The 26,199-nt window shown below is 33.3% G+C and overlaps 1 protein-coding gene across 2 annotated transcripts in view; it reads right to left on the bottom strand.

Moving 5' to 3' along the window:
• The window catches only part of LOC138699432 (myrosinase 1-like), a 49,417-nt gene extending 23,541 nt beyond the window's left edge, over positions 1-25,876 (bottom strand). Inside the window, exons 1-6 of one of the 2 annotated variants that reach the window (XM_069825294.1) lie at positions 25,696-25,876; positions 18,278-18,411; positions 15,145-15,279; positions 14,031-14,153; positions 8,462-8,654; positions 6,562-6,659 (exon numbers count right to left, since the gene is read on the bottom strand). In XM_069825294.1, the coding sequence (XP_069681395.1) occupies positions 6,562-6,659; positions 8,462-8,654; positions 14,031-14,153; positions 15,145-15,279; positions 18,278-18,411; positions 25,696-25,831 (819 nt within the window). In that variant the 5' untranslated portion in view covers positions 25,832-25,876. The remainder of the gene's footprint in view (positions 1-6,561; positions 6,660-8,461; positions 8,655-14,030; positions 14,154-15,144; positions 15,280-18,277; positions 18,412-25,695) is intronic. The other variant, XM_069825293.1, reaches the window with a different exon arrangement.
• Between the last annotated feature and the right edge of the window lie 323 nt (positions 25,877-26,199).

The following is a 26,199-nucleotide window of genomic DNA, read 5'->3' as shown; positions in this document are numbered from 1 at the left end:
ATTTACAGGCCTGGTTCTGCGGTGTGTAATTTTCTGGGTACAGCTGTGTATTGGATATTAAAATCTAGAAACCTTTAACTGCTTTGATGACATTATTACCATTAGAAATGAAATTTCATTACACTTAATACCATGATGTGACTATTTTTCATTAATTATACATACATACATACATAGAATATGCCATTAGGAAAGTTCAGGATAACAGGCAGGGTTTGGAATTGAACGGGTTACATCAGCTTCTTGTCTATGCGGATGACGTGAATATGTTAGGAGAAAATACACAAACGATTAGGGAAAACACGGAAATTTTACTTGAAGCAAGTAGAGCGATCGGTTTGGAAGTAAATCCCGAAAAGGCAAAGTATATGATTATGTCTCGTGACCAGAATATTGTACGAAATGGAAATATAAAAATTGGAGATTTATCCTTCGAAGAGGTGGAAAAATTCAAATATCTTGGAGCAACAGTAACAAATATAAATGACACTCGGGAGGAAATGGAACGCAGAATAAATATGGGAAATGCGTGTTATTATTCGGTTGAGAAGCTCTTATCATCCAGTCTGCTGTCCAAAAATCTGAAAGTTAGAATTTATAAAACAGTTATATTACCGGTTGTTCTGTATGGTTGTGAAACTTGGACTCTCACTTTGAGAGAGGAACATAGGTTCAGGGTGTTTGAGAATAAGGTGCTAAGGAAAATATTTGGGGCTAAGCGGGATGAAGTTACAGGAGAATGGAGAAAGTTAAACAACACAGAACTGCACGCATTGTATTCTTCACCTGACATAATTAGGAACATTAAATCCAGACGTTTGAGATGGGCATGGCATGTAGCACGTATGGGCGAATCCAGAAATGCATATAGAGTGTTAGTTGGGAGACCGAAGGGAAAAAGACCTTTAGGGAGGCCGAGACGTAGATGGGAGGATAATATTAAAATGGATTTGAGGGAGGTGGGATATGATGATAGAGACTGGATTAATCTTGCACAGGATAGGGACCGCTGGCGGGCTTATGTGAGGGCGGCAATGAACCTTCGGGTTCCTTAAAAGCCATTTGTAAGTAAGTAAGTAAGTAAATTAATGCTATACTGATGATATGAAAGTGAAACGTTTTGGGGTTATATAAGTAGATATAGAGAATGTGTTAAATTAGATCTTCATTTCTATAATTTACTGAATGGCGGCTATTATATATATAAAACTACCAATCTTAGGTAAGATAATAATATCGTTATTAAAAATCAAATATTTTTATAATTATTAATCAAATGGGGTTGGGTCTTTTTTCACGTACTTAATGGCGGTGTGGTGTAGAACTTATATGCGTCATTCTCTTCAGTATTGGCTCGAGAGGGCGCGAAACTTACAGTTCCTAAGGAAAGACGGTATTACTTACTGATAAAATAAGAGGCTTACAAAATTGTGTAGTCTCTCGATCATTTCAGCAGGATAAAATGATTTTACCCTCTACATTTCAAGCTCTATATGCAGTAGCTATACCAAAATGCTATGTCTATTGTTCGAAAGCATAGCAAACCTGACTTTTACAATCCACAATGACCTGAAATAGCTATTGCTTCACTCCCACATGAAAAACCCACTGATCGCCCTGACATTGTTACTTGCGTTTTCGCGTTCAATCTCAAGATACATAGGATACATAGGTTCAAGAAAAAGTATTTGGCCTAAAAACCATTCAGAGGGAGTATGTTTCATTATTATGGAAGCAAATAACTTACAAAATGTCTGGTATTTTTCATTGAAAATAAATCTGAAAAATTTTTATTTAAACGTCTAATGAACTTAGTTTGGAGCATTGTCTGCACAAGCCACTAGAATATTTTAAAAATGAATTTACATAACAGAAGGAAAAATATTAAAGTAATTGATACAAATATCTGCTAAATCAGGATGAGGAAACATTAGAAATGAAGTATTCCAGTACAAAACGGGTACGATTTGTGACGACGCCATAAAAGACGAATTCTACTTACGATTTCGTCGGAACAGACTTAATTATTGCCTAATTAATGTTTTTAGACAACAATAATGAATGTGATATTGGAAACCTTGGTCTCACAAGTACGGTATGCGCCAAAACAAACAGTACTGAAATTGTCACTCATCTGCTATCCACGTTACTCTAGCAACGAAGTATTTATTTATTGTATAACATAAAAGTTTGGCTGCGAATTCAGTGTTGTGTTGATTTCTGCATTAAATTGTGGTTCTCACAACAGAGGAGAAGGTGTTTATTGTGGAGCATTATTTCCGGTCATACGGAGTACCGAAATTACAAACATACCGTAAAATGGAGTGAATAGAAACAGTGGGGTGAATAGAAACAAAAACCGGGAAAGTTTATTAATTTGTTATAAATAATTTTCCATGATTAACATTACATGTTTTTTAGGTATATTTGATGGATAACATATATTGAAGAGAAATTAATCTTCGAAATATTCTCCATCGTCTTAAATCTGTTAAATTGTGACTGAGAAAGAAATGCCGATTATTTTGAAGAAAATCTTGGTGTAAAAACTTTATTAAAAAAACAGGTAAGCTCAATGTATGGATTAATGTTTCTTCGGAAAAAATGTACTTAAATATGTCACAAATACCACTAAAAATATGTCATTTCAGTATTTTTGTGTGTGTTGGAAAACTTAAGCTTACTTTTTATTTCAGCATTATTGATTAATTTGTGGGGTGAATAGAAACAACCTCTGCAACATGCCTCGTAATTATAAACCATACCCCAGAGAAGATTCCTTCTCAACATTCTGCTTTATCTGTTGAATCACAGGAAGAAAAAGAAGAAGACATTGAAAATTCTACGAATATGACAGTTACTGATATTGCTGAAAATGAACACCCCTTTTCAAAAAATGATGTAGAGAAAGGAGACTGGGTGCTAGTTTCCTTCTCATATCATTCATCGAAAGCAGCATCAAGTAAGGAAAGGGATCGTTCATTTATTGGTGAAGTCCTTAAAAAAACAACAACCGAATTCACTGGAAGACTTCTTCGGCGCAAGCCGACCAAAAATTTCAACGGATATATATACCGTTATCCAGATGCCCCAAATGAGTGTGACTGCAAATATAGTCAAGTGAAAGAAAAACTGGTGAACCCAGAACAGTATGGCAGAGGTCTCCTAAAATTCAAACTGAACTGGCATAATTTATGATTAATCATGTGTGTATTTAAAGTTATTGTTAACAATAATTGTGTACTTCAAAACTTGAAACTATAATTATTTGTATTTTTCTTCATTTGTAGTGTTAACATAAAAAGTAGAATGGTTCTATCCACCTCAAGTCATGTAGAATAGAAACAAAAGAGTATTATATATACGTGTTTCTATTCACCCCACTTGAGGGTAAAAAGAAACAGAGGTATATTTTTGTTTTAATTTCCAGATGTCAAATATTTAGAACATGAATTTTTTACCAAATAAATACTAGGTTCTTACCTATAAATTGCTGCAAAAAGAATTGATTTATCATTTGTTTTACACTACCCATGATACTTTAAAGTTAAAAAGTGTTTCTATTCACCCCATTCTACGGTACTCTGAAAATCCAGATAAGTAATTATAACATGCAGGGCGACATAAGACTGATCCCGTACGACAGCTAACATTGTTGTGTTATTTGGTGCCGCATTGTTAAATCGCTCCCGGTGTTGTCGGACCATCGGATCTGTGCCCCTTCAGCGCTGTCGTCGTTCTTGGAAAAGTTAACGCCTGTACTCACTCCATTCCACCCGCTTTCCTCCCATCACGTCAAACAGCAGGCCACGGACCTTGCCGAATAGGGATGTTGCCAAACTTCAGTCAAGCAGTGTCATGTCTCTTGAATATTGCTTATTAATAATGTGAGGTTAATTATTACTTATTCATTATTTAATTTAAGTAGGTCTAATGTCGCTGATTGACTTCTACGATTATTTGGAGATAATTATATGATTACAGTGGCTATTTGTTGGTTAAATTAAAGTTACGTGAAGGGAATCTATTTCGTTTTGAAGAGAAATGTTTTCGTCATAAATACTTCTCCTTCACCTCTTTATTTTAATTTCTTAGGTTTGTAAGGTGATATTGAGTCCTAATAAAATCATAAAATTGAAGGAATCAATGAACACCTAGTCACGTACCCTGTTTCTTTCTCATCCCGGCTAGGGATCGGCTATGGCGAAGCTACTACATGCTGCGATCTTATTTACATACTATAACTTATAACATAACATATTGATAATGTGCAGGAGTTATAATTTATGCTTATGAAAATAATTTACATATTTACAAAAGACCAAGACTTGTATTATGCATGAAATTACAGAGGGAATATCCCGGACATATGTGCATCTGAATCACTATTATTGCTGTTGCTGCTGCTACTGTCTTCACCCAAATTGATAAATCTAGCTATTTCCTCTTCTATTAATCCGTAACGTTTCACTCCCACCTTAGAAATTGATTGCTTCTCTCGCAACCTTCAATAATGTCTTCAATATCGGAACTTCATTCTACACGGTATAAAATTCTTGTATCTTTCTTCTTAAAATACATCGGTTCATATCATCTACAAGAATTAAAGGTTTCCTTGGTCTGTTCTTCCCTGGTGATTCTAACTTTTCATGTCCTGCACAGACTCCCTCTCTCCTGACTCTTTATTAGGAGCTCGACCTGCCTATATAAATTACAGAAAAATGTACAGGGACATCATTTTATTTTTACTTCAATTTTTTTGTACCTGAGTTTTTGAATGCACTTCACTCCCACCCCTTCTACTAGTAAACTTCCAACCGTTTACGACACAGAACCGAGGGCGCGTAAGCAGTACTGAGTTAGTGAGTATAGTATGTTCCAGAAATATGTTCGCGTTTTCCAGTGACGAAAGAGCTTTCAATATTGGATCATATTTTCGTACAGGTACTGTCGTCCGTTTGCCTACGTCGCATCCCGGTTTCCCCACCTGCTTCTGTTCGCCCCTCTGTTAAGTCTAGTAGCTGGGCTGTCTTAGCTCTCTTCTGAAAACATTAATTTCTGTTAGGAATTGGACGTCTACGTAATATTATTCAAGTGTTTAAAATAACTTAAATAAAAGGCCCTCGTTAAGTAATTAACTGTCACGTGATCCCCACCTTTCTACGACCCTGCGACAAAACCACTTGAACGGACAGTAGATAGTATGTCTGAGTAATTTTATCTTTTCGGATCGGGCAGAAGTGAAGATTGAATTTACAGTACGTAAGGTACTCTTTTATAGAGTAGGTACAGAATTATTTCAATATGAGTTACTCGTACGAAGGACGAAACTGGTAATTGGAATTAGGTACAGTAGTCTATAGTGCGATAATATGCACATTAGAACTGAAGCCTGTATCGAAATGAACGGTCACCATTTTAAAAAATGTGTTTCAATATCCATATTATGATCATGTTTCAATTTAACTTCATTCTCTATATTGTACGCTAATGTGCTGTAGACAGTATAATATACACTGCATAATGAATACGTCCGAATGGATAGCTCAATTCGTGAGTAAAAACATTAAGTGTTAATACTGTACTGTATTTTGATTAAACAAAAACCTAATGAAAATTATCAAACTCAAAATTGCGATATTTCCTAGTTTACATAAATGGATGAACTACTTTTCTTCCCTCCTTTACCTAGTAAAGTGATTTGTTTGTATATTACGCCAGTAATCATCGAACTCCAGTCGTGGAAGGGGGTAGCAAACGGTGTTTCAGGTTCTTAATCGTTTATCCAAAGGTATAGCCAGGTTAATATTAAAAATGTTAGTAAAAATAAAATGATGTCCCTGTATTATATCAGTATTAGTTAAGTAATAATTTTAATACGTAATCGTTGAAATAAAATAAACCTCACCTGTGCTCGCAGCTGTTCTTTTCGTTGTCTGATATATAGGAAACAGATCATTGTTTCTTTTCATCGCAAAATGGTGTTACTTGCTTAAAATTTTTTTCACCACTCCGTACTACAGTATTGATATTGAGTTGACAACACTGGACTGCAAGTGCAAATAAACTGTCCCAAGAAGACTCAAAATTGTAAATAGTGGGAGAGAGAAAGGGAGAGAGACAGAAAAGAGAGAGATGGGAATGCAGGGAGAGAAATGAATTACCGAGGCTGAGAAGGAATTAAGGTTAGGTTCGCATATCTTACGGGGGCACAGATCCGATGGTCCGACAATATTGCTCTTTAATGTGGCGCTAGCTCGGCCCATTCTGACACCCCACTCCGTATGAGAGGAAATAATGCTCGACGTTAAACACCTTCTCCTCTGTCGTGAGGACCATTTTAGCAAATCTTCACTATATACTCGTATGTATCAACAATACAACAATGAGTTCAGATAAACAAACTTCACCATGGATACGATACGTACATGCGCAGTATCATTGAGAGAATGTTCGTACTGTTTGTTTTGGCGTATACCGAATATTACAAATTGATATTCGCTTCCGCTGGTCACGGAATGGCAACACCGTAATTCTGTTTGAAACGTAGAGAAGACTTACACAGAAGTCGAACATTCGCTCTGCCGCCGCTATGTGTGCCGAGGAATTCACATTTTCAGGGTCGAACCAAGTCAGACTCGCACTGATGGATATTTTACCTGGAACATTATTTTCACTACTTTACACTACTGTCGCGTAGTCACAAATATTATTCAATGAATCGGTTATTGTTGAAAGGAACCAAGTCCACTTTTTAAAGTTTTGAGATAATCGAAAAAAAACTGTTTTTTGAGTAATCTATGGAAGATTAAACCAAAATATATTGTGCACATAAAATATAGGCACACAGAATTTGTTTTGACTCATAAAAATGTTCGCACAGTCATTGGAATCTTTCTAATCTACAAAACACGTAATTGGACTTAGTTCCTTTCAACATGGAAATGCTCTGTATATGAAAATGTAAACATATTTTGGCCTATAAGAATAAATTGGGAATTTATTAAATCACCTGAAATGCATGTCTTAAGAAAAAATTAACTGTGAAACATGTTACTTGCATGGTGCAGTATAACATACATTATTTTCACAAAATACATAGAATGTTTACAGTAGTCATACACCTTTGTAATGAGAATAACTCAGAAAACAACACAAAGATTTTAAAATACCCATACTATTTGATTGAATTAACCAACATATCATTATTCCTGTGTAAATACAGAACAACAATACAAATAATTACTGTTTTCAATAAAGTGGGTTGTCTTTTTATTCCGTTGGCCACTGCAATATTTCATCTCCTGATGTAGTAACATTGGAACTCGTCCTTCAGGATATGCTTTCTGTAATTGGCTAATAAGATTACAATTTCTTGTGCCAGGGTTTGATAGGTGGAAAGAGTGACTGACTGGACTCTCAATAAAAGGATGAGTTACAACCGTACCAGGGTGATCAGCAGAATATACAAACTCTGAGAATGATGCAGGAGCAAATATTGTCATCTTCATATTCCGAGGGATATTCCGCCCAGCTGATTCATCACTGAGCGTGGTCTTTTTATAAAATTTGAGCCACCATTTATTTACATCATAAATATCATTACCTGTTACCATTTTTACAGTAACATTGCATTTTGCATTAGCAATGGTGTTACAGTATTCTTTAGATTATAGACTCTATTACATTTCTGAATTTCTTTCTTGAACACTCCGAAATCCCTATCACTGGGCAAAAAGGAATGCCCTTGCAACTGAAACAAGAATCAAAAGATTGTTAAAATATATGAAAATTGTCTGTACGTATTTATATCGACTTCAAAACTAATAATCATAACACAGAAATAAGAACAAAAATAACTACCAACAAAAAATATAATTTTTCTTACCTACAAGGAGGCCCAATAGTTTCTTGGGGATTGCTTTACCTCCGTAGTTTGTATATGCTACCCTTTTCACCCTTGATATTTTAACATTATGCCTAAGGTATATTTCGTCGTGACGTTGACGCTCTTTACTTTTTACGTCCTTGTGTATTCCGTCTGCCATTATCTGGTACGTTTATCAAGTACAGAATAATCAAATCTTAACACTTAATACGACAAACAACTAATAATCAACAATCAGTCTCTGCAGACTCATAAAACCCGTGAAATATTGGAGGCAGAATGTACTGTTAGCACAGGGCCGCCAACCTGGAATCTTCGTCGTTCCGTGTTGAAAAGCACTATCTACAGAAGTTAGTTCCTTTCAACACCGAATGACAAGATCGACCACCTCAAATAAAGCACAAGGAATATGAGTGATAAGTTCCTTCCAACACCAACAGATGCAGCTTGCTTTCTACATTACAAATCGATAAAAATATGAAATTGACAAAAATGTGGACTTAGTTCCTTTCATCAACGAACGATTTTAGTCTCTAATAAACACACGACTAAAAAACTGCAGTTCGCACTTGCCTTGCTGTGTCTTCTGGAATTCGTTCTTGTACAGGTGGTAAACCTTGGCGTGAGCCTTGAGCATGGTATGGCCTTCGAGATAAGGAGCGATTCCTGTGCCATTGACATACGGGGCGAAGGGCAGGATCGCAGAAGACCCTTCGTACCCGTCCCAGAAGAGTCTGGGTCCATTCATCGTTATCCACCACTTCACCTAAAATGAAGACCGCATTTACAATTTTATCATTTCACCTATCACAAAATAAATACTGCAAATTAATATGCAGGCTGGAAGTCGTATAACTGTGGAGACTGAAAAGGATCAATAGAGTACACTAAAATAAATAAAAAAAACTATTTTGTGTTTTGTAATCAAGTGCAAATGGATCAACTATTGACCAGATATATTGTATTCGACAAATAATGGAGAAAAAATGGGAGTATAAGGGTACAGTGCATCAGTTATTCATAGATTTCAAAAAGGCATATGACTCGGTTAAGAGAGGTTTTATATGATATTCTTATTGACTTTGCTATTCCCAAGAAATTAGTTCGATTAATTAAAATGTGTCTCAGTGAAACGTACAGCAGGTCAGTTACTGTCAGATGCGTTTCCAATTCAATGTGGGCTAAATCAAGGAGATGCAGTATTATCTTTACTTTTTGACTTTACTCTAGAATATGCCATTAGGAAAGTCCAGGATAACAGAGAGGGTTTGGAATTGAACCGGTTACATCAGCTGCTTGTCTATGCGAATGATGTGAAAATGTTAGTAGGAAATCCACAAACGATTAGGGAAAACACGGGAATTTTACTGGAAGCAAGTAAAGAGATAGGTTTGGAAGTAAATCCCGAAAAGACAAAGTATATGTTTAGGCCTATGTCTCGTGACCAGAATATTGTACGAAATGGAAATATAAAAATTGGAAATTTATCTTTTGAAGAGGTGGAGAAGTTCAAATATCTGGGAACAACAGTAAGAAATATAAATGATACTCGGGAGAAAATTAAACACACAATAAATATGGGAAATGCCTGTTATTATTTGGTTGAGAAACTTTTATCATCCAGTCTGCTGTCAAAAAATCTGAAAGTTAGAATTTATAAAACAGTTATATTACCGGTTGTTCTTTATGGTTGTGAAACTTGGACTCTCACTCTGAAAGAGGAACATAGGTTAAGGATGTTTGAGAATAAGGTGCTTAGGAAAATATTTGGGGCTAGGAGGGATGAAGTTACATGAGAATGGAGAAAGTTACACAACACAGAACTGGAGGGAAAAAGACCTTTAGGGAGGCCGAGACGTAGATGGGAAGATAATATTAAAATGGATTTGAGGGAGGTGGGATATTATGGTAGAGACTGGATTAATCTTGCTCAGGATAGGGACCAATGGCGGGCTTATGTGAGAGCGGCAATGAACCTCCGGGTTCCTTAAAAGCCAGTAAGTAAGTTAGTTAGTTAGTTAATCAAGTGCATGGTTAATTTAAAAATTAGATTAGATCATCTTTCAAGAAACTAACCTACAACATTGCATACAGAACACACAACACTCTGAAACATCTCAGCTCGCAGACAAGAGGAGTACACAAACTATCATGCAATAGTTGTAATGATTTCTAAATTGGACAGACTGGAAGGTCTTTTCAAACACGTTACAAGGAACATATCACAGCCATAACCAAACTGCACAACAATTGAACCTTACGCAGAACACATCACAGACTCCAACCACAATTACAGCAACATAGACACTGACATGGAAATACTACACATTCAAGTAGAAATTCGAATTTCTAGAACAATACGAAATTAGAGACACACAAAAATACACTCACAGCACATTCTCAACATTTAGTTGAATTTCAGAACAGATACCTTTTTCGATGTCATGAACACACTCCACCACAATAAGAAAACAAAATAGCGCTGGAACTCAGTGGGATTCAGAGGATAGTGCAAACAACATCGAAACTAGTCAATCGAGTAAAATAATACCATAATTCATAATGTTAACACAGTGAAATCATTTATTTATTTATTTGTTTGTTTGTTTATTTATTTATGTATTTATTTACTTGTTTATGTATTTATTTACTTATTTATTTACTTATTTACTTATGTATTTATTTAATTATTTATTTGTTTACTTACTTATTCACTTATTTACTTATTTATTTACTTGTTTATTTATTTATTTAATTAGTTACTTATTTACTTATTTAATTACTTACTTCTTTATTTATTTACTTATTTATTTATTCACTTATTTATTTACTTATTTACTTATTTACCTACTTATTTATTTACTTGTTTTATTAATTAATTATTTATTTATTTACTAATTTACTTATTTATTTATTTACTTATTTATTTTCTTGTTTAATTAATTATTTATTTACTTAATTATTTAATTATTTCATTATTTCATTATTTATTTACTTCTTTACTGTTTATTTATTTACTTATTTATTTGTTTATTTATTTATTTACTTATTTATTTATTTGTTTATTTACTTATTTAGTTACGTGTTTACTTATTTAATTATTTATTTATTTATTTAGTTAATTATGTAATTATTTATGTATTTATTTACTTATTTATTTAATGAATGACTTATTTATTTATTTGTTTATTTATTTAAATAACATAACAGTTTATCAATGATTATGTAAGTCTTAAAAGACTGTATTCAAAAACGAAGAATGTAGAAAATTAGGCTGAATGTCCGTGTAGTTTGGCAACAGCATATCGTCGGCTCACGTACGAATACACACTCGGTTTGAATAGCAGCATTCCGTCTCTTAGTCACTGCACCCAGTAGAGATACAGTTTTTAGGAATATACTTAACTATCCTCAAGACAGCCTAGTTCCATTCGTAGTCACTCGTTTATTCAAATAAAAAATAATAACGCTGAGGTTAGATGTTAAAAACAGTCTGACACCTTTCGTAGTTAGCCTATTACTTCACTTTCTTGCCAAGAGAAGTGAAATATATAACGGGAAATATTACTGATCAGGCAAAGAATCAAGAAGTACTCGTAATAACAGTGACTGAATTCAGTGGTTTTGTAATTTAAGCTTGATATTGTCTGAATATCAATACAATAAGATTTTAGAAAAGAGTTGCAAGTCAGGAAGGTGGACTAATTATTCAGAGTTCACTGTTATCTATGCTTCAGAACCTATGGCTAATGACGTAGCTTCATTATCGCTGGTACCTTGTTTGTGGCCATGACAACTTACTGCAGGCTGTTCCTAGCCTTTATCTAGCACTTCTAACCGTTAGCGTGCTTCGTAATATGATGCTCGTTAGCTTTGACTTTGGAAGTGTGCCGTCCTAGAAGTGTCTCTGATTAGTAAATATGGCATTTGAAGGAAAAATGAAATCTCTTTACATGATTTAGTAGAAAAAAAATATTTTATTTCAACTCGATCGTACAGAAAAATATTAATTGCATGAACTGCAGAGCTGGTCTGGCACTAATTCTGTATAATTATGTAGAAGTATTTGTCGTCCTAGGAATGGCAGGGTTTATGGACGACGATTATTTTGTTGAAGGGCTGGAGTCGGGTCTTTAAAGCCTTGAATTTGATGTCGAGTGTCTGGATTACACTGGAGGTTAAAATGCTTATCGCAGACAAATGTGAAGGCACGAGATAAATACTGTATGATTGAATATACAGGATGTAAGGTGTTCAATGAGAGTTCTTGTAAGAGCTGAACCCTTAGCATTGTAAGAATGGGAACGTCCACTACCATTTTGCCCTTTTGCTCTTAGTTTTCGTAGGCATTTAATATATTAAGAAATTCTTTTTTTTTTTTATTTGTACGTTGTGATTCTATGACTGTAATTGTATTTTTTTTCCTCTCCCCCTTTTGCATTTGAATTCCTCTTGTATTTGTATTGTTTGTACTTTTATTCCTTTTTGTTATGTACTCTTTCTGTTTCCTTATTTTGTATCTCTATTTCTGGTGGTGTGGTAGAGATGACCTTATGGACTTAACTCTGCCATATTAAATATATAAATAAATAAATACATAAATAAATAAATACATGAATAAATAAATAGAAGATATATAAATAAATAACTAAAATAGGTAGATGGATATATAAATAAATAAATAAATAAATAAATAAATAAATAAATAAATAAATAAATAAATAAATAAGTGGATGGATAAATGAATGAGTGAATAAGTAAATAAATATATACATACAAAGTGAGTAAATAAATAAATAAATAAATAAATAAATAAATAAATGGAAAACTGAATAAATGAATGGAAGTATAAATATCTAAATACTGTATATAAAGAAATAAATATACAAGTAAATTAATAAATACATAAATAAATAACAGAATAAATGAGTGAATAATTAAATGAATGAACAAATTAATAAGTAAATAAATGAATAAATACATAAAGAAATAAATATACAAGTAATTAAATAAATAACAGAATAAATGAGTGAGTTAATAAGTGAATAAATAAATATTTAAATACATGAAGAAATTAATATACGAATAAATAAATAACAGAATAAATGAGTGAGTAAATAATTAAATGAATGAATAAAATAGTATATAAATACATAAGGTTATAAGGAAATAAATATAAAATACATGAATAAATAAGTATTATATAAGTAAATAAATAAATAATAAGTAAATGATACAGAAGTAAATACATAAAAAATAAATATTAAACAAATTTATAAATACAGAGTTTCTAAATATCTGTTTTTATTACAGTTATGGTTTAGGAACATTTTAATACCTCAATTAATAATAAATCACTTTAAGTGATGGATATCTGACAACGCTGTTAACGAAAGATCCACAGGACGTAGGTCGTAGGTTTTGCCGAACGGAGCGTGCAGCACACAATGTATGTTTGCATCTCTTGCGTTTCATTGCTACGGAGGAAGTGTGCAAGTGTTACTGAATATACTGCGATGTTGCAATTTTTTCTACAAAGTCTATTTTCCACTAAATAAAAAGAAATAACGCAAAATGGCAAAGGAAAATTTTCTTCTTTCTGTCTCAAATATTAATTCTTTGACAGTACACCTTCCACTCTGTATTGACTACTGGCTTTAATGACCTAAGAGTTTCCATTTATCTTCTTCTTATTTTTATTTCCTTAACATCCATAATAGTATTAGTGGTCCCAAAGTAACGGATCTTCAAAGGTAAAAACTTTGAGTGTTTGAAACACTTTGAAATATTCTTATCTCATGATTTCTTAATTTTTTTATCCAGTGTATTTCTCACTGTTATGTTTAGGTGATATTGACTACTGCCATAATACTAGGCCTATATGTGACATTACATTATTATTAATATTTTCTATATTTTGATTTTTCTTTCTGTGACAAGCTTAAATTTGAAATACCATCTAGCAAAACCCTTCGCAGCCTATTTAATAAGGTATAAAACTAAATGATCTCTGTTTTAATAAATTCGGTACTGTGTTATTTGAATACTTAGATTAAAAATCATATTTTTCTTTATAAGGGATGTAGGGAAGATATAAAAATCCTGTACAAGAAATCACTCAGATATGTGTGCAATGACTTACTCTGTCACCATAATTTGAGAACAGAACACGGGCGTAGTCTTCGAAGTATTCAGCAATGACTTCATTCGTCCATCCTCCCAGATCTTGCAGACTTTGAGGCAGGTCCCAGTGATGCATGGTAACCTGTGAACAGGCGCAACTGATAAGCTTGCAGTACGGTACTCGATATCAGATCTATTAAAGAACTGGGTCACGTTTTTCATAGTCTATGTCCCTGATATCACTATCGTAACAGCTTTTAATCCACGTCCTTGTGCATTTAAATTTTCCTGCATAGTCTAAAAATAGTGACAATTCAATGTTTTTTGTTTTCTGAATCAGTTTTGTGGTCCACACCTGTGGAGTAACGGTTAGCGCGTCTGGCCGCGAAACCTGGTGGCCCGGGTTCGATTCTCGGTCGGGGCAAGTTACCTGGTTGAGATTTTTTCCGGGGTTTCCCTCAACCCAACATGAGCAAATGCTGGGTAAATATCGGTACTGGACCCCGGACTCATTTCACCGGCATTATCACCTTCACCTTCACCTCATTCAGACGCTAAATAACCTAAGATGTTGATAAAGCGTCTTAAAATAACCTATTAAAACAAAAAAACAAATCAGTTTTGTGTGTTACTGATGTTATAAAGCTGATAGAGTTGTCTGAATTATTTTCTCATCAGATAGTATGTCGACTGGAAGTGTAATATTTATGAAGTATGAATTTATGAGAAGTAAATCGACAATTTCCTGTCGAGATTCGAACCGGGTCTATCAAATTTTTAGGTAGAATGAACACTACTTGAGCAGATAATCAGGACTTCATATTTTCACATCAGAAACCAGGACTTTCATTGTTAACAAAGTAAGTTAAACGTTTTTAAAATAACGTTAATAAGAAGAGTATGTCAATTCTTACATCAATAATATAGAGTTGTACAAATCTGTTATTTTGTATTGTATTTTATTTTATTGTATTGTTTTGTATCCCGTTTATTTACATTCATTTGACAAAACAACAAGTGATATCGTAGCAGGTTTGCTTCCCCTTTTCATTCCGCTATCACTGATAAGTTGCCGCACCATGTCAGTACCTGTACAAATTAAAAAGCCAGAGTATATGAATAACTTTAATTACCATTGGTGTTATGCCGTTCTTAATGACCTCGTCGATGAGCTCACTGTAGAAACGGATGCCTTTCTGGTTTATTACGTTACTTAGGCCTGTGGGCATGATGCGAGGCCAAGAAATCGAGAATCGATAGAACTGCATCTAAAATAGAGAATAGAAAGCATAATAATGATACTGATAATAATAATAATAATAATAATAATAATAATAATAATACCTTAGATAGAGAAATAAAAATATGTTTGGAATAATCTAAGAATATAAATTATTGTCCTACTGATATCCTGACGTAGTTCAGAATTAAGTTACGGGAGATTCTTCCAGTATAATATGTGCAATGAGTTTAAAAGAAATTTGAAAGTGATAGACAAAATTCAGACAAAGGTAAAAGGTTTTAATGAATAACAAAGACATTTAAAGAACGAAATAAAATAAAATTAGCATAAAAACTCAGTTTACTTACTTACGGCTTTAAGAGAACCCGGAGGTTCATTGCCGCCCTCATATTAGCCCTTCATCGGTCCCTATCATGTGCAAGATTAATCCAGTCTCTATCATCATATCCCACCTCCCTCAAATACATTTTAATATTATCTTCCCATCTACATCTCGGCCTCCCCAAAGGTCTTTTTACCTCCGGCCTCCCAACTAACACTCTATATGTATTTCTGGATTCGCCCATACGTGCTACATGCCCTGCCCACCTCAAACGTCTGGATTTAATGTTCCTAATTATGTCAGGTGAAGAATACAATGCGTGCAGTTCTGTGTTGTGTAACTTTCTCCATTCTCCTGTAACTTCATCCCCCTTAGCCCCAAGTATTTTCCTAAGCACCTTATTCTCAAACACCCTTAATCTCTGTTCCTCTCTCGAAGTGAGAGTCCAAGTTTCACAACCATACAGAACAACTGGTAATAAAACTATTTTATAAATTCTAACTTTCAGCTTTTTTGAGAGGAGACTGTATGATAAAAGCTTGTCAACTGAATAATAACAGGCATTTCCCATATTTATTCTCCGTTTAATTTCCTCCCGAGTGTCATATTTGTTACTGTTACTCCAAGAAATTTGAATTTTTTCACCTTTTCAAAGGATAAATTTCAAATTTTTATTTTTCCATTTCATACTATGTTCTGGTCACGAGACATAATCATATACTTTGTATTTTCGGGATTTACTTCCAAACCTATCTCTTTACTTGCTTCAAGTAAAATTACCGTGTTTTCCCTAATTGTTTGTGAATTTTCTCCTAACATATTCACGTCATCCGGATAGACAAGCAGCTGATGTAACCCGTTCAATTCCAAACCCTCTCTATTATCCTGAACTCTCCTAATGGCATATTCTAGAGCGAAGTTAAAGTCCACACCTGTGTAGTAACGGTGAGCGCGTCTGGCCGCGAAACCAGGTGGCCCGGGTTTGAATCCTGGTCGGGGCAAGTTACCTGGTTGAGGTTTTTTCCGGGGTTTTCCCTTAACCCAACACGAGCAAATGTTGCGTAACTTTCGGTGCTGGACCCCGGACTCATTTCACCGGTATTATCAAATTCATATCATTCAGACAGAGTAGTAAAATAACCCAATACTGAGCAAAGTTAAAAATAAAGGTGATAGTACATCTCCTTGCTTTAGCCCACAGTGAATTGAAAAAGCATCAGATAGAAGCTGACCTGTACGTTTCACTGAGACACATTTTATTTAACCGAATTATTTTCTTGGGGATACCAAAAAAACTCTTTTATTATAATAAAAGTCTGTAATTATTATTGAAACATTGCTTTAAACGCAATTACATGCTAAAAGCTCTGTTTATATGTATAGAATTTTATGATTGTAGGATTGCCAAAAAGAGAATATCCCAGTTAATTTTTTTTTATTTGCAGTAAGAATAATCTAACAATTTGTCCTAATTAAGCTCTATTCACATTTCAACACTTGTGTTGAAAAGGTCCCTCGCTATATGTAATGTTTAAGAAGACAAAGACCTGGCAAATGTAGGCCATTATAAACCTGTCTACATTATTATGATTTGACATATTCCTTGCATTCTTCTCCCAATATCCATTACATTAAAAAAATGTTTCATGCATGTAATTTCGAATTCCAGGAATGAGATGCAGCACCATCCTTTGGCGAAAAAGGAAAGCTGATACTCAAGGGTGTTTGACGTTCGAATGCAACAACTTCCAGGAGGATGTCAAGGTAAGACTCTACAGTAACATTTAAGTCTAAAACTAATATCCTAGAATTCCATACGCAGAATTCTCTCCCTAGACGTGAATTGTAGGTACTTTATGATGTCTATCCATTACGTCGTGAGATTTTTCTTGAGAGTAATTTTAAAGATTTTCTCAGTGCGAATTGAAAGAACCCTACGTTAATATCGCATGTCGAGTACATATTACCATACTGTTATCTAAGTAAAATTGTTTTATGGGTCACTCAACGTACAAAAAATTCCTCCATGAAATCTAATTTGAGTTCCTTATATCCTAAAAGCTCAGAATTTATAAAACAGTTATATTACCGGTGATTCTTTATGGTTGTGAAACTTGGACGCTCAATTTAAGAGAGGAATATGGGTTAAGGGTGTTTGAGAATAAGGTGCTTAGGAAAATATTTGGGGCTAGGAGGGATGAAGTTACAGGAGAATGCAGAAAGTTACACAACACAGAACTGCACGCATTGTATTCTTCACCTGACATAATTAGGAACATTAAATCTAGACGTTTGAGGTGGGCAGGGCATACTGTATAGCACGTATGGGCGAATCCAGAAATACATATAGAGTGTTAGTTGGGAGGCCGGAGGGAAAAAGACCTTTAGGAAGGCCGAGACGCAGATGGGATGATAATATTAAAATGGATTTGAGGAAGGTGGGATATGATGATAGAGAATGGATTAAACTTGCTCAGGATAGGGACCAATGGCGGGCTTATGTGAGGGCGGCAATGAACCTCCGGGTTCCTTAAAAGCCAGTAAGTAAGTAAGTATATCCTAAAACTATAGGGCTTAGACCTACTTAATATTAAGAGTGTCCTAAGAGAAACGTATTTTAATCGTTGAAAAATGTTCCATAACTCTTTACATGTGTTCCCTTTTGCATACTTTACCCCAAGTTATGAGGTGTACCTCTTACCCCCATGTCCTTCAAGGCCTGGATATCCTCCTTGTACTTGCAGTAGGATTCGGCAGAGTCGTCTCCATTGGAGTTGTTCGGTATCAGATATGAGTACTCGTGCATGAACGTATCCCACACGCTTGGGCCTTTCCCTGATAAAACATCAAAATAAAATACTCTTTCAAAGAGCTTACAGCAATTCAACAACCTTGGCTTGATTCCATACCTGTATCATTTTTCGTTATCTGACATTAAAAGTCTAAAACCAAGACAGTTGTCTTTCAGTGAACCCTAGAGATAAAAATTACAGAAAGTAAAGTCGGGGGATCGTGAGGGCCATATATTAACACTAAAAGACCTGCTTTGGAACATTTGATTATGTTCTTCCAGGAAAATGTTCGTTCTACGAGTGGTGGCGGGATTTGTTGAAACATATGTCTTCATAAACCTATTGATTTTCCATTTCAAAATTTGTTTTTAGACCTTAATGTACTTAAGGTAAGACAAATTTATTATATTGTATTGTCCACACCTGTGGAGTAACGGTCAGCACGTCTGGTCGCTAAACCAGGTGGCCCGGGTTCGAATCTCGGTCGGGGCAAGTTACCTGGTTGAGGTTTTTCCGGGGTTTTCACTCAACCCAATACGGGCAAATGCTGGGTAACTTTCGGTGCTGGACCCCGGACTCATTTCACCGGCATTATCACCTTCATTTCATTCAGACGCTAAATAACCTAGATGTTGATACAACGTCGTAAGATCGCCTAATAAAAAATTATATTGTATTGATAAAATTCATACAAAAAATCGAAATAATTTTGAATTGTATTCTCATAGTTATGAAACAAAAGGTATGGATTCTTTAAGATTGTTTGAACCAAAATGCAACTCTGTTACAATATTTAATCATAGTAGTAATTTAGGCCCAAAAATATATAACAAATTTATATTTAAATATCCTAATCTTGTCAATTCTAATAGTTCTAGTATTAAATTAAAAAAGTTAGGGGAGAGTCGGGTAGTATCGGACATCGGGTAATATCGGACAGTGCGTTTCTTTCATCTACCACACGCTGATAGTACCTGATTGACATGGTTACGTTTCTGTGATGTCGCATAGAGAAACATAACCATGCCATTCAGGTACTACCATATGGTGGTAGATGAAAGAAACGCACTGTCCGATACTACCCGACTCTCCCTATGTATGGATTTTATAAAAATTGAACAATTGTAAATTTAAATTTATATACTATAATTGCATAGTAGACATAAGACAAATTGTATTGTATACTTCTTAATTTCAATTCAGGAATCCGCCCCTGAGCACGAGTTCTACTCTTTCAGGGGCGAGCTAAAGTTTTTCTGTATATATTATATTTTATGTTACAATTATTAGCAAAATAATAAATAAATGAATTATTCCTTCTCGGTCAACTCTGGAAAATGGACATTAATTGTTTCTTGATAAAATGTTCAGACAACTCATTTCTCGCTCATGGCACATCATACACCAATTTTCTCCTCGTGTAGGCGAGTGCCGTTAATAATGTTTGGTTTTATTTGGATCAGAAGCGTAATGTTATGAATTTAGATAGGCGTGGGTATCGAAGGAAATTTCACTAGATAAAAGAATGAGTCATGGGTATATTTCTCCATCATGGATGTTATTCGCAATTCATTCACAAAATGTACGCCTTTTTCTAAGGCCGCCCAATTGCAGTTAATGCTTTCATGGCACATACTAATTTTGTATTGTTCGATTTTCAACAATTTTGTAGCTGTATGCGCTGAACAACATGGAATTCCCGTTGTTGGGCAAGCCGCTTTGTGGATTTTTAGGGGAATTTTTATAGCGATAGCTAATGCCATCCAACATTTCTTCCGTAACAACGTTTTTATTTTTTCTGCTCTTATTGTCCGCAGTATTTATCGTGTCTTGTAATTCACATACAGATTTCTACATATTGTGTCAGGAGCTGGTCTCTTCAAACCGGAAAATCTTACTGCAACAGCCTTCAGCCTTGACGAGTGGACTCTGCAGTGCGAATTATACAGAGTGTTTCCGGGATGACGTTACAAACTTTCAGGGATGATGGGGAAGGGCACATGTATCAATTTGAGATAAGGAACCCTGGTCCGGAAATTACAGAGTCGAAAGTTATAAGCAAAAATAGTTGTGTGGAAATGGAATTGTAATTTGGCACCACGTCCTTTCCTGCCCTCATCCTTTGGATCAGTCGTGGAAAGATGGTATGGGCCGGATGTCTCCTACGTGGGTCTTGTCAAAAAATATTAATCACGGATGAACTATTGGAAGAAATTCACGAGAAAAGATTATTTCGGGGTTTAAAATGAACTTATATGCTGTCCACATTAAGATGTAGATTTTCAGTAATAGAATAGTATTAGAGTATACATATTACATGCTAATTTATGGAAATGATATAATTATATTTACTTAAAACTTTAAATGTATAAATTAAGTCAATTATTGTTCTGGTTATAATCCAAAAAAGGAAAGGTTCATCTCATTTTAGTCCATATTAAATTTTTGTAATTAACTTATAACTGTTTTAAGTAGGAAATAGCTCATAATAATATATTTATCTTGTGGCTTTTAAAGGGACACTTCTTTGAGATAATGTAAATTCAGTTACAGGTTGAAAAACTTTTATCCAAAAGATTGCATTTTTTTAATTTAACTACATAGAGATCAGACAAAAATAAATACATGTAAAGAATATTAATGCTCCATTTACATGGAGTGTTTTTAGTAACCAGCCGTTAAAATTCTAATCAAATTTATTTATTTTATTTCATCAATCTTTGTTCACGTCATGGCAGATTAGATGTGTTCCAGTTCTTAATCTGCCATCACTCTCTGTACAAACATTACAAGAACTACTACATGTTGGACCTATAAGTATCCTCTGTGCACCATAATAATAATAATTTATTTATTTATTTATTTAGAATATTAATGTGCGAAACAACAGCACAAAGCCAATTACAGTTTAGCACAGGTACAAAACGAAACAAAACAACAAATGATGATGAGAATGAATGATAGAAAATGGCAATGAGATGAAAATACATCAATATAATAGTATACATTACTCAATTGACCAAAATGCAACAAAATAAATAACACAAATAATATTATTAAAATTAGTTCAGTGAGATAATTAAAATGATGGCAATTAAATAAAATGTATTATAAATGAATTAATGAAACCATATAAATGAAGACAGGAATCATATAATTACAGACGTGGACAAATTATTAGCAAAATTTAAGATTTTTATTACATATTTTTACAAAATATGATTCTTCAATTTAGACTACAGTTGACATTTTTGCGTATTCCAAATTATTAGCAAAATTGAAGATTTGTATTGTATATTTTTATAAAATTTAACTCTTCAATTTGGACTACATTGGATATTTTTGCATATTTACAAATTATTAGCAAAACTGAAGGTTTTTATTAGGCCTATATATTTTTACAAAATTCGATTCTTCAATTTGGAATACAGTTGACATTTGGGATATTTCCAAATTATTAGCAAAACTGAAGATTTTTATTTTATAGTTTTACAAAATTTGGCTCTTCAATTTAGACTGTAGTTGAAATTTTTGCTAATTTACAAATTATTAACAAAATTGAAGATTTTTATTATATATTTTTACAAAATTTAACTCTTCAATTTAAACTACAGTTGACATTTTTGCATATTTCTGTCTATTTTAATGATAGAAATATACAAAATTGTCAACTGTAGTCTAAATTGAAATATCAAATTTTGTAAACAGAATTATCATAAAAATCGTCAATTTTGTTAATAATTTGTCCACGTCTGTAATATTGTAAGTTATGCAAATGACGAGAATAGTATGATACATATCTAACAATGGCATAAATAATAAAACTGACATAAAACTCGAAAAGTATTACTACACATTAAATGGATCCAAGTTCAATCCATGCAAATTAGCATATTTAATACATCTGCAGACCGGAGACAGAGATTTAGAATTCCTATTATAAAACAATTTATAAAATCTTAAACCCTTAGCAGGAATACGAAGACTGATATTGCTTATGAAAGATTCACAATCAATATCACCCTTAATGACTTTACAAAAAAATAAATAATGAAGATCCTGACGTCTGGTGAACAAACTACCGCAATTGAAATATTCGCAATTAGTCTCATAGTTATAATCGAAATTTGGTAAAAATCTATAAGAACACAGGGAAATAAATTTTCTTTGAATATTCTCCAATTTAGCCGAGTCAGTGGAAGTAATGGAGTTCCATACAACAGATGCATATTCAAGCTTGGATCTAACCAATGTATAGTATAAAATTAATAAACACATAGGAGTAGAAAAAGAATAAGTTATAGACCTAATTAGACCAAGCATTCTTAATGAATGGGTATAAGTATATTGCACATGATCATGGAAATATAATTTTGAATCAAGTAGAACACCAAGATCTCTAATACAATCTCTCTTACTAATTACGACATTACTAAGAGAATAATTAAATTTTTGGGAAATAGTTTTCCGAAATAATAATAATAATAATAATAATAATAATAATAATAATACTAATAAACTAATAATAAGTATAGCTCTTTTATTTAAAACCCTTATTTTAGCTTTTTCACTTCTATACTCAATCTCTTAAAAATTATTCTGTTAACTTCATTGACTACTCTTCGTAGTTTACTATCGTGTCCGACTACTCAACATTTATAATTCCATATCCGTTAGAGCTTTGACTTTCTCTTCCCATCTACATAATTTTAACTCTAAACAGAAATTTTCCTAATTTATGCAGATTGCTTGCGTTTAGAGGTGACCATTCATTTTTATAAGCTACTATAGCGTTTATTTGTAGAAATTTTTTATCCTCCCACCCGTTTCTCAAATCATTCGTTGCTTGACACTTTAACGCAATATGCATTGCGTCTTCAGCTAGTCCACACAAAGGACATTTATCCTTCTCTACGTTCCCTCTCTTATTCTTGAGCCTCCAGATACCTAATCTCCACCATGCCATTCCCGTTCTCTCTTCCCTTGAATTTAGTCTAACATATTCTTCCTGTTCCCAAAACTGCTTAACCTCCCTATAGTATTTTAGTGATCTTAGATCTTTAATATTACTAAAAAATCTTGTCTCGAAATTTCGTTTGCCCTCGCTTTTACTATTCTTCCAATAGTTTTCGTGTTTATAGACCCTAGTTCTCTCCATAGCCAATTTAGACCTAATATGTTTACCTATGTCTCTAATCAAATTAGGACTAATAATTAAATATATTATTGATACATATTCTGTGTTTTAGTTTGGTAATCTTTTATAGTTACCAATCAGTATAAAAAAAACAAATAATCACCCCATTTGGAAGCAATAAACAAGATGATTAATGTGATCAGAATGAAATAAGAACTAAAGCGATGTCAATTTTAACAAGTAAGAATCACATACATTTGGTACACATGAATATGTTTCAGCGTAAATGGTAACTGAAATTAAAACCATATTACTGATGGCTTCTTGGAAATGTGCCTCATAATAATTATCACTGTTGAGGACTGCAGTTCTTCGGCCTAATATTTTCAGATGAATATCTACCATACTTTTTCTGTATCTTAATAAAGGTAAAAGAGAAGATGGAAACGATACGATAAAAGAACTTAAATGGAAAACTTTGGAAAACAGACGTAGGAAAACTAGAATAACATCATTGTATAGAGCACATCTAGGTCAGAAAGCATGGGTAGACATAACGGCTCGGTTAGAAAAGACAACGTACTATGGTAGGAACGATCATGATTTTAAAATCAAATGTAGGAAACAGAAAACGGATGTAAGTAAATTCTCATTTTTAAATAGAACTATAAATGATTGGAATGACCTACCTGCAGCGGTCTTTGAGGGCTGTCCTTCCTTAAGGAGATTCAAGAATAACTAAAAAAAGTTGTGTATAAAGTGCAAATTAAAATTAAGGTGATATGTATTTATTTAGCCTGACGAGTTACTCCCTTGGTTTGAATTGTAAATTATTTAGAAATAGCGTGTAAGAGGGTCATAGACTAGAAATGTTTAGCTTAAATGTATTATTTGTCTTATTTGAACTGTTGTATCAGTGAAGCGAGGTGAGTCAGTGAAGTTATGGTTTTACAGTGCAGTGAACAGTTCCGATCAGTGATAATTTATAGCGTCAATGAAATGTGTTCTATAGTGTCAGTGAAATGTGTGCTAAAGTGTCAGTGAAATGCGTCATAGTGCCACTACAGGGAATGAGATGAGAGTAAAGTGAAAGACTATTGAAACTTATGTAGGGCCTTAACTTACTATTATGACAAGTGTTGTATTGCATGTTTCCACGTATTCACATTTCTTTTTATGTTCTAGTGATATTTAACTTATTTTATATTTTTGTTTTCATATTTTCCGATAATGGTATATCTCTAATGTGATAAGTTGAGCTATATATAATCATAATTTTCCTTGCTGTGTGTACTTCAAAATATTGTATTCATTGTATGCTTTGTACTTCACTATTTTGTTATTACTATTATTATTATTATTATTATTATTATTATTATTATTATTATTATTATCATTATTATTACTACTATTCTTATTATTATTATTATTATTATTATTATTATTATTATTATTATTATTATTAATTGTCTTATTTTTTATACTTTATACTTTGTATGTCTCATTTATTTTGACCTGCTGTTAACATTTTATTATGCTTTTTCCTTTCTTTCTGTAAGTTATATATTATGTCTGATTTCTACTTACTTGTTGTTTACATTTTATTATTATTATCTTATTCAGTTTGGTGTGTAAAATTGTAGTGTACTTTGTAACGCAGTTTTACTCCTGGTTGAGTGTTAGAGAAGGCCGTATGGCCTTAACTCTGCCAGGTTAAATAAATCATTATTATTATTATTATTATTATTATTATTATTATTATTATTATTATTATTATTATTATTATTATACATATGTAGTTTCTATTGTAAAATTAGGTTATTTTATGTTTTTTTGTTAATTGTAATTATTGTGTTAAATTGTATTGTGCATTCTTATTGTATTGTGTATGTAATTGTATTGTGTATTGTAATTTTAATGTGTAATGTTTATATTGTGTATACCACTGCCACCGGTTACTTACCCACTTGCAGTGTAAATAAATACATACATTTAATTTTATTAATTAATTTGCACTTTAGAAATGTTAAAAATTGTAAGTTATGATTCTTCGATGCTTTGTAAATATAAATCTCAAGTTGAATTGCATAGATATTAGATATAGGTAGAATGAAATATTTGTGAAAGATTCAAGCAGCAGAGTCCCCTCGAAAGTTGATTTTGATTTGAATGATTGTTTCTCAATCTTACCGTCTCTGTCCCAGAATCCTTCGGCTTGGTAGGCCGATGTCGCCGCCCCAAACATGAAGCCATCGGGAAACCTGACGTCTAGAGCTGCATTCTGTGCCACAGAATTCGCTAATAAAAGAAGTGTTGCCACTAACATTTCTGTTAGAGTATTGCCTCGTTGTCACTGTCCGTTAGTGATTCCCAACTTCGTCACGGTCACAAAATCTTATCTCTCTTTCCCCACAAAAGCATTGGCAGCCTTCATGGTCACACATTGTGTCACCCTTGCATAGCAATCCACATTACTGAAGACTTCCAAGCTTGATCAGGCCAGTTTAAAATGTAAAATTCACAAACTGTATTTGCTTGTAAGGCCGATACATTTTCACAGTTTATTCTTAGACTTCTTAGGTTAGTCTAGCATAAAAAGGATAGTTTCGCATGGTTACATTATCAAATATATTTATTTTTTATTCACTTATGATTTTCTATTTATTTATTTATTATTTTGCTAATAATTGTAAC

This window comes from Periplaneta americana, chromosome 5 (genome assembly GCF_040183065.1).
Source record: "Periplaneta americana isolate PAMFEO1 chromosome 5, P.americana_PAMFEO1_priV1, whole genome shotgun sequence".
Classification (NCBI taxonomy): Eukaryota; Metazoa; Arthropoda; class Insecta; order Blattodea; family Blattidae; genus Periplaneta; species Periplaneta americana.
The sequence above is the reverse complement of the archived record's forward strand: the minus strand, read 5'-3'. Positions and strand labels throughout refer to the sequence as shown.